This window comes from Carassius auratus, chromosome 31, assembly GCF_003368295.1.
Source record: "Carassius auratus strain Wakin chromosome 31, ASM336829v1, whole genome shotgun sequence".
Classification (NCBI taxonomy): domain Eukaryota; kingdom Metazoa; phylum Chordata; class Actinopteri; order Cypriniformes; family Cyprinidae; genus Carassius; species Carassius auratus.
The window spans coordinates 16420286-16433649 of record NC_039273.1 but is presented as its reverse complement, the minus strand read 5'-3'; the positions used below and the strand labels follow the sequence as shown (position 1 = coordinate 16433649).

At 45.3% G+C, this 13364-nt stretch overlaps 1 protein-coding gene across 1 annotated transcript in view; it reads right to left on the bottom strand.

Moving 5' to 3' along the window:
* Positions 1–2092, bottom strand: part of LOC113050674 (netrin-1-like) — a 54674-nt gene extending 52582 nt beyond the window's left edge. The window contains exon 1 of the mRNA XM_026213886.1: positions 624–2092. Coding sequence (XP_026069671.1) covers positions 624–1638 — 1015 coding nt within the window. The 5' untranslated portion in view covers positions 1639–2092. The remainder of the gene's footprint in view (positions 1–623) is intronic.
* Positions 2093–13364: the final 11272 nt, after the last annotated feature.

Here is a 13364-nt window from a genome sequence, read left to right as displayed (position 1 = left end):
ACATTAACACGCATCTTAACCAGCTGTGTTGGACAAACGATTACACTATTTTGTTCAATTATTATTATTAATACTATTTTTGATAAAATGCAACGTACATGAAACATGTGAGCCGAAACTAAGTTTTTACGTAAACTTTTATTTAATAGGCTAATGCATAAAATCGTTTAGAGAATAGACAGTCAAGTGAAGCTATAGATTCATTAAATATGTCCCTGAGACATTTGTTCCAACTTTAAGCTCCTCGACAAAAGCTGATTTGTAAAAAAAAAAAAAAAAATCTGATTGATTCCCTACCTCTTAAATCATTATTTCAAGTTTAAAAAAATAGAAACTAATTTTTGCTTTGTTTAATTTTCCAAATCAATGCTTGAATTTCCCATACTTATATCGTTATAGCCTACTGTATTGGTCCTTAAAGTTCCCTTCGCTAGATGCGAAACGCTTGCATTTAAAAAGAAAACACCCGCACTCTCCAATTGGCAGTCATGGCTGGTTTCGAACTCATCTCAAACAAATTGTATGTGCGACGAAAGATCAACGATGTGCCTTTGATGATATGTAGTCGCCTTAGGATACGCGCTTTCCAAAAATGATAAAGAAAAAAAAAATGATGGACCTACCGACACACTCGTTGGCTTCTCTGGCGGTTGCGCGCTGCCAGGGTCGGTCGTAGTGAAAAGGTTTGCATCTGTCACACTCTGGTCCGGCTGTATTGTGCTTGCACTCGCACACTAGGTTTTCATCCCGGTCTTTGACGCACCGTGACGCGTGGCCATTACACTTACATCTGCCTCCGACCTGCAGGTCTGACACGGCGTAAAAATAAGAATCTCTGGCCAGCTCCGAGTCATCCTCATTTTCGTCTCCGAAAGTGTGCAGTCGGCTGAAAGTCACCTTAATGTCAGTGGCAGTCACCCAGTCCTGAAGTACGGGTGAATTGTCAAAGTCGTGCGCAGAGGGTCGCCCGTCCAGGGTGCTGAACGCGATCAACCCGCCGGAGAGAGGGTGCATGTCGGTGTGTGAATCTGTGCAGATGGCCTCCTGCTCGTTTTGCTTAGTGATCGAGGCTTTGCTGGGCTTGTTGAACATCTTTCTACACTGGGTCGAGTAGTACTGGAAAGGCACCCAAGACTTTCCATAGTCCATTGATTTAAATATAGCCATAGACTCTGGTCTCGGTGAGCAGAACTGCAGACTCACGTAGGTAACCTCGAATTTCTTGTCCAGGGATAATGTTAAAGTGACGTTTTGAGGGTACTGGATGTAATTGTCCGACTGCCAGCAGGTGAGATTATGAGGATTGTTCAGGTCGGTCAGGTAAGCAGGTGGGTGATATTTCTTTGGGTCCGACGCGTCGCACGTGTGGCAGTTTCTGTGCCTTTCATCCCCTTTCTCAGTCACCACACAGTACCGACTCGGTGCTTTCCCGCAGGTGCTGGACGCGCGCACTTCCTTCCCGAACGCCGCGTTCACGAAATCGGGGATGCATCTTCTGGGGAGACCGTTCTCTTCGTAACACGGATCCGGTGGAGAAGTCTGAGCGGCGAACATGCTCATGCCGTATCCCCCGACAGTCCCTTTGAATACACAGCAGAGAGTCACCAAAGTGACCAAAGCATCCGAGACCCTCAGCATCGTCACGCGCCTTCCTCGGTCTCTCCCGTGCTGAAACACAGCTGTGTCCTTATGAGAGAAGATGGTTTCACTCTTTGCAAATTATAAACCAGCTGACAGTCTGATCGTGATCAATCCACAAGCCGGTAAGACACCGCGGTCAAACCGGTGCCAAAGAAGAAACTAATGCGAATCTAAATCTGACTCCAGTAGCCTATATGGACAAACTCCTGGATGTAAACCATCACGGAAGGACCGACAATAATTATGATTTCGCAATTAAAAAAAATCGCAATTGAAGAAATCTCCACACAGGTCACTCAACCTCCATCAAACAGTTTAACAAAAGCAGAAAAGTCACAAAACAATCTCAGTTCGTGCTGGCTCTCTTTTTCCGTGAGTATATTGGACACGCGCTTTCACTTGTCTGGTTCTTCAGTCTCTGCGCGTGTAGAGGATATAAGAAGATCCCGTTAGTTTGAGCTCTAGTGAGATAGGAGGCACACACACACACTCTCTCTCTCTCTCTCTCTCTCTCTCTCTCTCTCTCTCTCTCTCTCTCTCTCTCTCTCTCTGCTCTATGGAGAAAGAGCCGACGTCTTTTTACTCGAGGTTTGAGCTCATTCATCTCCAGCAGTGACACTCGAGAGAACAACGACATCCACTGGTAGATTATCAATAAAACCATGATTGAACAGAATACAACAGAAGTGTAATTTATCATTTAGTTAGGCTACTTAAACACATTCCGTGTCTTGCGCTAAAATGGTCTCATATTTCATTTATAAAATAAAGGGTATGAGTCTTTAGAGAAAATATAAAAACTAATGCTATTTTTTTATAGCAGCAATATATTCAGTAAGTCGAGTTCAACAATATTAATGCTTATTTCAGCAAGAAATAAGCATAACATATGGATTTATTATTATTATTTGGTCATTGTGTGAAAATGTATTTAGTCTTTAATGAGTTTATTTTTGTGATAAAGGTTCTCGGTTAGTGCCTCTTAATTTTTAAAAAGCATCCAAAGTAAACGACATCCTTAATTGATGTACGTGTTTGATTAATAGAAATGATTAGCAACCAATTCATTAGTAACCAATTTAATCAGCTTCCTATTATTAAAGGCAGACCTCGACAACAAACCACATATCTTTTGGTTAAAGCCATAACAGCTTATTTTCTATATATCATATTTTTATGATTTGTAGACTATGTGTATAGCCTAAATATAAAAGTAGGCCTATTATGTTTTATTCATACTTTTATTTAGAAAAAAAAAAAAAACAATTTCGCGATAGTTATGTAGCCTAACTATAATAGCTACATTGTTATGCAAAAAGAAAGCAATGACAATATTAGCAATAGGCTAATATTTGTCAATGTCTGATGATACTTTTCATTGTTTACTGATTCAGTGGAAAGCACATGAACGGTATAACGTTGCTTAGTAACCTAAAAAGAAGAACGATACTTTTGGCGCCGGAAAATTCCATGCTCTGAAAAAAATCATCGGCATGGCTATTTTGTTATTAATACTATGCCTACTCTACTACGTTTTTAGAGATAGAGAGGAGGATGGGGGGCATTGAGGATTAAAGAATTTGGATTGAGGATTCGTCATATTAAACAGAGTTGTTGTAACGTACCTTTGAAATCGAACTGTAAGCAAACAGAAGATGCAGTTAACTCTTTTCATATGACGGGTTAGACTCCTCCGAGCCACTTCCGGTTATTCTCACCCTGAATGTGGATAAAGAGTGTTCATTTATTTATTTAAATACAAAGTTTTCTCACATAGGCCTATAACAAAGGACATTAAATGCTCCAACTACGCCTAAACATTTCAGGAATAACGTCAGCTTTAGGCCAACCATCTGATAAATTAATTAATCAAACAAACGGACATTCAAATTCACTGGTTCCCTTTCAATACTTCACTCGTACTGCGTCGAAGACGCATATGGGAAAAACCCCCTTTTTCTCCTGAACTGAAGCCTTATTCAATCACGCAGTGAAACTGCACAGCCATTGGATCGTGCAGTGCTATTAAAACAAACCAATGGCTTGGCAGCGGTGCTGCACGAACCTATGGCAGCGAAGCCCGCCAAAGCCCGCCAATATGGGCGGGGAATCTGGCTATATATTGGCCGCTTCGCCACAGGAATTCAGATTATTTCTCCTTCAGCGACGACGTCACATCGCTTCGCTGATCTCCGCTGAACTGCTCGCCGTTGACACGCCTCGCACTGGAACGCGACTGCCGGTCCCCACCGCAGATTCATCGCTTCCCTGCGGCCATCCGGTGAGATATATTGAAAGAGCAAATTTCTCTAAAAGAGCCTTTTTCTACGGCGTTGTTGCAAATGCCGTCTCGTCATTGCAGCTCGTGCAGAGCCCCTCTGCACGCTGATGACGGGCACAGCGAGTGTGTCGCGTGCTTGGGGAAACCCCACGCTGACACAGCACTCGCGGGGAATTCATGTTCTCATTGCGAAAACATGAATATCGCCTCTCTGCGCTCGCGAATCGCTTTCTTTTCAGAGAGCGATCTCGCTCCTCGCGCCCTCCCTTTTTCTTCATCCCGCGAGCCGGCGAGGAAGAAAAGGCGGGGCAGAGGATTAAAGCAGCAGGATGAAAGCGAGCTCACGCCGGCTCAGCCCCCGCGTGCCTCGTTTTCTCCGCCCAGAGGGGATTCCCCAGTCCTCTTTGTACAGCCAGACCAGTGTCCCTCTGCTGCCGCGAGTGATCTGGTTTTGTTTGGAGGGACTGAGGAGGAACTGCTAGAGGACAGCATGTCTCTAGCCGCTTCAGATGCTGAGGAGCTGTCGGGCTCGCCGGACCCCGCCCCCTCGATGTCATCTGAGCCAAACCGCTCGAAACTCGGGATGGACGCCGAGCTTATCCGCGTTCTCTCCAGGGCAGTGGACGAGCTGGGTCTGGATTGGTCTCCTCCAGAGGAACCAGCCCGTAGCCGTCTGGATGAATGGTTTCTGCCGGGGCGCCAGCAAGCCCCTCGTCAGCGAACTGCTCCGTTCTTCCCGGAGGTCCACGACGAGCTCACTAAATCGTGGCGCGCCCCCTACTCAGCGCGCCTGCGTACTTCATCTTCATCCGCCCTCACCTCAATTGACGGCGCTGATGAAAGAGGATACGAACGGCTGCCGCCGCTGGACGAGTCTGTGGCCGTGCATCTCTGCCCGCCAGCAGCTATTGGATGGAAAGCCAAGGCCAACCATCCGTCCAAACCCTGCCGTACGACGTCGGCGCTCGCCGGGCGTGCCTACTCATCGGCAGGGCAAGCAGCCGCGGCGCTCCACTCTATGGCGGTGCTTCAAGTCTTCCAGGCCAAACTTCTCGCCGCCACCGACGAGTCTGGCCCAGATGTCGCCACGCTCAGGGAGCTGAGAAGTGCAACAGACTTGGCGCTGCGTGCTACCAAGAGCACCGCCCAGGCCATTGGGCGCTCGATGGCTAACCTGGTCGTCTTGGAGCGCCACTTATGGCTCAACCTTACGGAGATCAAGGATGCTGACAGAGCCCAGTTCCTAGACGCACCGATCTCCCCCAGCGGCCTCTTTGGCCCGGCGATAGAGGGATTCGCCGAGCGTTTCACAGAGGCGCAGAAGTCGTCCCAGGCAATGCGACACTTCCTGCCGAAGCGCGCTTCATCTGCTACCAGTCGCCCCAAACAGGTGCCGATTCGTCAGCCTCCTAAGCAAGCGCCAGCTGCTACCACCGCAGCCCAGCCGGTGAAACCCGAGCCTCGACACCGTTCTCGCTCGGCCACCAGACGGTACCAGTATCCCAAGCGCATGGGACCCCGGCCCAAGATAGTGCTGGACCCTGCGCCGCCGCCGTCATCCTGATCAACAGGAAAGAAAGAGGAGGGGGCTAAGTCTCGCCACAGCCGGACCACCCCCCAAACTGCCCCGTGTGTTCTGCCGTCCATCTACAGATGTCGACGAAGTTGTTCCTGCTGCAAACAATGGGCCCTTGTTAGCGCCCAGACAGCAAAGCGCTGTTATAGTGCAAAAAATAAAAAACACACTCCTTCACAAAAAGAGCAGTTTTCCTCACACAACACTAACGAGTGCTATGTCCCCCCACGGCGGTCAATCACTCGAGTTAATACAACCTCTGTCCATCCGGGCCTCACAATGGCAAGCCATTCCCGGGGTATCAGATTGGGTCATGGGAGTAATAAAACACGGCTATTCCCTTCAGTTCGCACGACGGCCACCACGCTTTCACGGGGTGGTCACCACTTCAGTGCACAACGAGAACGCTCACGTTCTTCGTGCCGAAGTGAAAAATCTGCTGGTGAAGGGAGCTATAGAAATCGTTCCCCCAGCACACCGCGACTCAGGATTTTACAGCCGTTACTTCCTGGTTCCCAAGAAGGATGGTGGGCTGCGCCCCATCCTCGATTTAAGACATCTGAACCGTGCCCTCATGAGACGGCGCTTCAGAATGATCACATTGAAACAAATCCTCTCGCAAATACGCTCGGGGGATTGGTTCTTTTCGCTGGATCTGAAAGACGCTTACTTTCACATCCAGATAGCCCCCCGTCACAGGCCGTTTTTGAGATTTGCCTTCGAGGGCGTGGCTTACCAATACAAGGTCCTCCCCTTTGGGCTGTCTCTGGCGCCTCGCACGTTCACAAAGTGCATGGATGCGGCTCTCTCCCCTCTCAGGCAGAAGGGCATCCGCATTCTCAATTACCTCGACGACTGGCTAGTTCTAGCTCAGTCAGAGGGGGAGGCATTGGGTTACAGAACTGTGCTCCTCAGCCATCTGGAATGCCTGGGGCTCAGGGTGAACTTTGTCAAGAGCTCACTGTCCCCCAGCCGACGGATATCGTTTCTGGGAACAGTGTTAGACTCAGTGACGATGAGGGCAACAATGGTGAAGGAGCGCGCTGCGGCTCTACAGCGACTTGCGGCCTCTTTCAAAATAGGTGCTTCTCGACCCCTAAAGACATTCCAGAAGCTGCTGGGTCTTATGGCGGCGGCATCGCCGGTGCTGGAGCTCGGGCTGCTTCGTATGCGCCCCCTCCAATATTGGCTGAAACCACGTGTTCCACCTCATGCATGGCGTCACGGACGCTTGAATATCAAGGTGAGTCAGGACTGTATTTCGGCCCTGACCCCTTGGAGGGACATGCAATGGATGGAACGGGGTGCTCCACTTGGTATGGTTTGCAGAAGGAAAGTGATCTCCACAGACGCGTCCAACAAGGGTTGGGGCGCGCTGTGCGAAGGGAAACCCGCTTTCGGCCAATGGTCGAAAGAGGAGAGCAGGCTCCACATCAACTGCCTCGAGATGATTGCAGTTCAACGAGCCTGCCAGAGCTTCCTGTCAGACCTAAAGAGCCACCACGTGCTGGTCAGATCGGACAGCATGACGGTGGTCTCTTATATAAATCACCAAGGTGGGCTGTCGTCGACGCGTCTCTTCAGACTGACGTCGCGACTGCTGGAATGGACCCAAAACAATTTGGGGTCCCTGAGAGCAGTGCATCTTCCGGGCAAGCTGAACAAGGGCGCGGATATGCTGTCAAGAAGCGGAGTCTCCTCAGAAGAGTGGAGACTCCACCCGCAGACGGTTCAGAAGATATGGGAGGTCTTTGGCAGAGCGGAAATAGACCTCTTTGCCTCAAAAGACAACTCTCATTGCCCAATATATTTTTCCAAGATCAAGGACGCGTTGTCCCAGGACTGGCCCAACCGTCTTCTTTATGCTTTTCCTCCGGTCCCTCTGATTCCCCAAGTAATCAGGCGGGTCAGGGACCAGAGATGCAGGGTTCTGCTTGTAGCCCCATTCTGGGAAAATCAGCACTGGATAGCCGACCTGTCGCAGATGCTGACTGCAGCCCCATGGCCCGTTCCCCTGAGACGGGACCTCCTTTCTCAGGCGGACGGGACGATTTGGCATCCACACCCAGAGAAGTGGTCTCTGCACATTTGGTCGCTCGACGGGAGCCCGCGGGACTCCCTGAGCGTGTGCTAGACACAATTTCACAGGCTAGAGCTCCGTCTACACGACGCCTCTATGCCTCCAAATGGTCTGTGTTCTCCACATGGTGTTCAGACCATGGTGAGAGCCCGACCTCTTGTGACGTATCAGTGATACTGTCATTTTTGCAAGAGCTCTTGGAGAAGGGACGATCCCCCTCCACGCTCAAGGTCTATGTAGCAACTATAGCGGCATCACACGCCCTTATAGCAGGCCAGTCGGTGGGCAGAAACGACTTAGTCGTCCGATTTATGAGAGGTGCCAGACGGCTTCATCCGCCTTGCCCTCCCACCGTCCCTTCTTGGGACCTGCCCACGGTGCTGAGAGCCCTGAAGGGGGCCCCCTTTGAACCGCTACAGTCCATAGGCCTTAAAGCCCTGTCGCTAAAGACCGCTCTGCTATTGGCACTAGCGTCTGTTAAGCGTGTGGGTGATTTGCAAGCACTTTCGATGAGCCCTAATTGCCTAGAATTCGGGCCTAACGACTCGAGGGTCGTCCTGAAACCGAGGCATGGCTATGTGCCAAAGGTGCTCTCCACACCTTTTAGAGCACAAGTGGTCACCCTCTCTGCGTTACAAAACACAGAGGAGGATCCAGGGCTGAATCTACTTTGCCCAGTGAGGGCTCTAAAAGTCTACATAGAGCGTTCTGCACCAATAAGACGATCAGAACAGCTCTTCATATGCTTTGGAAACCGCACCAGAGGGTTACCGGTCTCTAAGCAAAGACTTTCAAGGTGGATTGTGGATGCAATCCAGCTAGCCTACTCTTCTTTGGGCCTGCAAAGCCCAATTGGAGTAAGAGCCCATTCGACGAGAGCAGTGTCTTCGTCTTGGGCATGGTCTAATGGTGTGACTATCGCAGAAATTTGTGAGGCGGCTGGCTGGAGCTCGCCGTCCACATTTACTAGATTTTACAATCTAGACGTCCCAGCGCTTCATGCTAGGGTACTTTCTGTGTGAAGGTCACCTTCTTGTTCCTCATTTGCATGCTCTTGGCCATTCTTGCCCAAGGCTCAAACTCTACTCGTATGCACTCGGTCCCTTGGCTACTGAGGCGATACGAACACGGGATGATCAGGCTAGGCCAGACGTAACCTCATTGAGCTTATTCTGCCCCTAGTTGCTATTATCATATCTTGGTTTAACAAATCAAGTTTGATTGCGTTGGTCGTCCTCCCTTCTTAGCATGGCGTGATTGAACTGGGTTCCCATATGCGTCTTCGACGCAGTACGAGTGAAGTATTGAAAGGGAACGTACTCGGTTACTAACGTAACCTCGGTTCCCTGAAATACGGGAACGAGTACTGCGTTCCTTGCCATGCTAAAAAGGCTGCACAACTCAGTCGTCGCTTCAGTCGAAGTAACCTGAATTCCTGTGGCGAAGCGGCCAATATATAGCCAGATTCCCCGCCCATATTGGCGGGCTTTGGCGGGCTTCGCTGCCATAGGTTCGTGCAGCACCGCTGCCAAGCCATTGGTTTGTTTTAATAGCACTGCACGATCCAATGGCTGTGCAGTTTCACTGCGTGATTGAATAAGGCTTCAGTTCAGGAGAAAAAGGGGGTTTTTCCCATATGCGTCTTCGACGCAGTACTCGTTCCCGTATTTCAGGGAACCGAGGTTACGTTAGTAACCGAGTACGTTATCTATATTAGAGACTTTCGTAAGGCACCCTCTGAATGGCTGATTCGAGCGAGACGCAGACTGAACAGTGTGATGAAAGACGCATATAGCACGGGTGTCAGAATGCGTTTTAGCTGAAGTCTGAAAATTAGATTATCTGTGTGAATGTAAATTAGACCAAGGTTTTATTTTAAAAGAGATCAAAGAGACCCGTCTCAAAGTCCCCCCCCCCCCCCACAACCAGTTTATTCTTTTTTTTTTTTTTTTTACAATTAGCCTACTGTTGAATAAATTTGAACACAATTAGAGAACTATTAATAACATATCAAATAATGAAAATAAATAGAATGTGTTTTTGCATCTTAATGAGTTTGGCTGACAGCAGTGTTTGCCCAATGCCCATTCGGCTGTTTCGGCCATGTTGCGCATGAATTCGTGCGTTCACCAACGTTGGACTGTAATTTGCAACTGTGGGTTAGAACATTTTAGGAAAACAGCAGCAATCATAATTCTGTAAAAAATACTTATAAAAAAACTTTCACTGAAGAGAGAGAAAGCCCGTCCATCAGTCCGTAAGTAACGGTAAGACTTTCAGTTCCACGCGCGCACCGGTTCACCATTAATTCTGTGAACCCGGGAAACACTACTGTCAGGCCGATTATGATTGTAATTTGAGCTCAGTCAGTGTTTTCAGTCATGTTCAAAGTCGATTAACTGCACCTGTTTCCTGTTAATTTAAATAATTAACAGATAACAATAGCTAATAAAAATCGCTAACATGGCATTTTTGAACAAAACAATTTTATACAATTTAGTTAGGCTCCATCTAATTTGCCATTTTAAATGAATGCAGGCTTGTTACATTCTTATGATTATTAGGCCTATTAATATTATAAAGTTACTTGTATTATTAAATTAATATTACAATTTGCTTCTCCCCCACCCTCCAGATGTGAGCAAATAATGACTTTGTCTGAGCTACAAATAAAATAAAATAATTCATATTTTCTCATTTTATTTGTACTATCTTATTTTAGGGGATTGAATAAGTATAGGCTAATTTTGGGATAAATTAATTTCTATGACACTGAAGCACAATCATGCTAGCCCCGACCCATGATTCTTAAAAAGATACTCCACCCCAAAATGAAAATTTTGTCATTAATCACTTACCCCCACGTGGTTCCAAACCCATAAAAACTTCATCTTCTGAACACAATTTAAGATATTTTGGATGAAAACCGGGAGGCATACAGTATGACTGTCCCATAGACTATACAGTCTGTAACACATCATCAGAATAGTCCATCTGCCAACAGTGGTTCAACTGTAACATTATGAAGCAATGAGAATACTGTTTGTAAGCGAAGAAAACAAACAACTTTATTCAACAATTCCTTTGTCAACAGTCTCCTTTGTCTCCCCACATCACTCAAACTTACTATTCTCTTCTGTGTCAGCCACACCACACAGATGTGCTGTTTTCTTTCAAATCAAAGTATAAATAAACATAGAAACTTTGATTTGAAAGAAAACAGCCCATCCTTGTGGCGCGGCTGACACAGAAGAGACAGTTTGAGTGATGTGGGGAGACACAGAGGAGACTGTTGTCAAAAGAACTGTTGAATAGTCTTACTTGCTTTTAGATGGTTTTAGATGTAAAAGCTGCCCGACCCTCAAGCCTGCCCTGCCGGCCCCTCTTGATTGAGGCCTGATTTTAACGCAGAATTGTACAGCTCAAATCTGTGTGTGTGCTGCTCTCTGGAGTGGAGACCACAGTTCCCACTGCATTTAACAGGTAGATACTAGTCAGTGGATGATTCGCTGAATTAGTAATTTGGTAGTTTTTTGTATTTCTGGCATTAATTATTTGCTCTCTGTATTTGAAAAGTGATTACAAAATATCCATGGTCTTAGAATTAGAATGACTAATCCAAGTATTGTACCCGATCAGATCTAATATAAATAACAAAAAAATCCACTCTTGATTGCACACTTTATATATATATAAAAAAAGCCTACGCAAAAAAGAAGACAGACAGAGAGAAGGAGCAAAGGGAGGCTGCTTAAAGCAGTTCACCCTAGCAGACATGACTACAAAGCTCCAGCAAGACAGCAGGTAAAACATCATATAGAATATTTAGCTGTTTGTCACACTTTAATTATTGTATTTACTGTAAGTATGTTTCCCATTATAACCACTTGTCTTATAGAAATCTAAAACACATTTTATTAAAACCATATTAATAGTAATAGTAATCAATAGTAGGCCTATAAATAGAAAAAAAAATATATATAAATGTTCTAAATTAGTTGTTTATTAGTATATAATATAGATTTGTGCTGTAGAATATTAAATTAAATGTCTTATAGGGGAGAATGGGGTAAGATTAGCCAGTTAAAATGATGCAGAAGTATAATGAAAGTATCTATCCTAATGAAAGTATTCCTATCATTTTAAATGTTCAGAATGTATCTATGACAAAGGGTTCTAAAAATATGGTTTCTTATAAACAAAAGTGTTCCCACTCAGTTTGCTTTTAGTTTGGGGTAAGTTGACCCGAGTCGAGTCAGTGGGTAAGATGCACCATCTGGGTGTAAAATGACCATCTGACCAAATCTGATTCAAACCAATGTGAAATAAATAATAATTAAAAAACGAATTTAATAATTTCCTTTTTCAAACAGCCATATTTCTTTTCATGAAGTTAAATTTAACAACATAAAACCAACCAATTTAAGTTTAAATTTCAATATTTAAATGATGCATTTCTGTAACAATATGTTGGACACTAAAGTTGTAGCTTCCTAAAAATAGACTAAACAAGAGAGTTTGTTGGCCCTTAGTTACTACAGGTGGAAAGATATATCTGTTTATAATGTGATGAAAAACATTCTGTGGTTCTTATCAGAGAAAGATTTGTGCACATGTATACCGTCCCTATCAAATAAACTACAAAATATGCATATATGATAAACTAAACCAGTAATATCACATTAAAATACCAGTTTATACTAGAGATTTATAAGAGATTTAACTTAACTACAGTGTCTTATGCTGGGGTAAGTTAAAATGCTGACTCAATTTACCCCACAGCATTTGGCTCACTTTGCCCTATAGGCCATTTTTGAAAAACAAAATAGCTACTGATGCTAACCAGTTCAAGCTAATATTAATATAAATGATTTGCATGGTTTTATATGTTGCTAAATAAATATTTTTAGACCTGGATACATTTTCTTTGATGTAACAACCATTGCATCTGTTATAACTTTGAGAACCCAAAAACAGTTTTTAAAGTAAATGGGTGCCTTCCATTCCCGTCTGTTTCTCCATTTCACAGTCTGGCAGAAATTATGGGTGCTTCTAAAATACATTGTCACCCTAACAATAAAAGTATATAGCTGCCAAGAAACAAGGGGTGGCTCAACTTACCCCACTCTCCCCTACTTCTATTGAAGTTGAGGCAGTAGCAGGATCAGAGAGTGAGGGAGACCCCATTCTTATCAAAACATCTACAATGAAGTCTGAAATTATTACACAGTGTGCTGTCTTCTCTTAATTTGTATATTTGTAATGCTCCTGGCTCGCCTGCCAGTGGGTGCTCAACACATTGTTTAATAGGTTATCATTCATACAACACTAATCCACTGCAACCTAACGGAGTTTGACCACTAGATGGCAGTATTTAATTTCCACTAAACCAAGCTCATCCAAACCGTGTTGCCTATAAACTAAGCAACCCCGTCACATATTTTGCTATTGTGGATTTACCCTTACATATATATAGCCTATTCAAAGCTTCCTGTCCTGCGCTGACCTGATTCCTCTTGATTGGAAGCACACATAAGTTCCTTCTTTAGAATTACTCACAAACCATTCAATGAGATCCACTCATCATGAAGGCTATTTAACAGATAAGCCGACTAATATGTTTGAGTTTTGAGAAAGGAAGAGACAGAGGGTGACACAGACAGAAAGACACTCTTTCGTACAAAATGCAAATTTTGACTTCTGGGGAAGCTAAGGGTTGATCTTATGCTGAGTCTAAAGGCTGAGTCTGCAGTTAAACTAGAGATAAGTCTCAAAGAAAAAAAAAC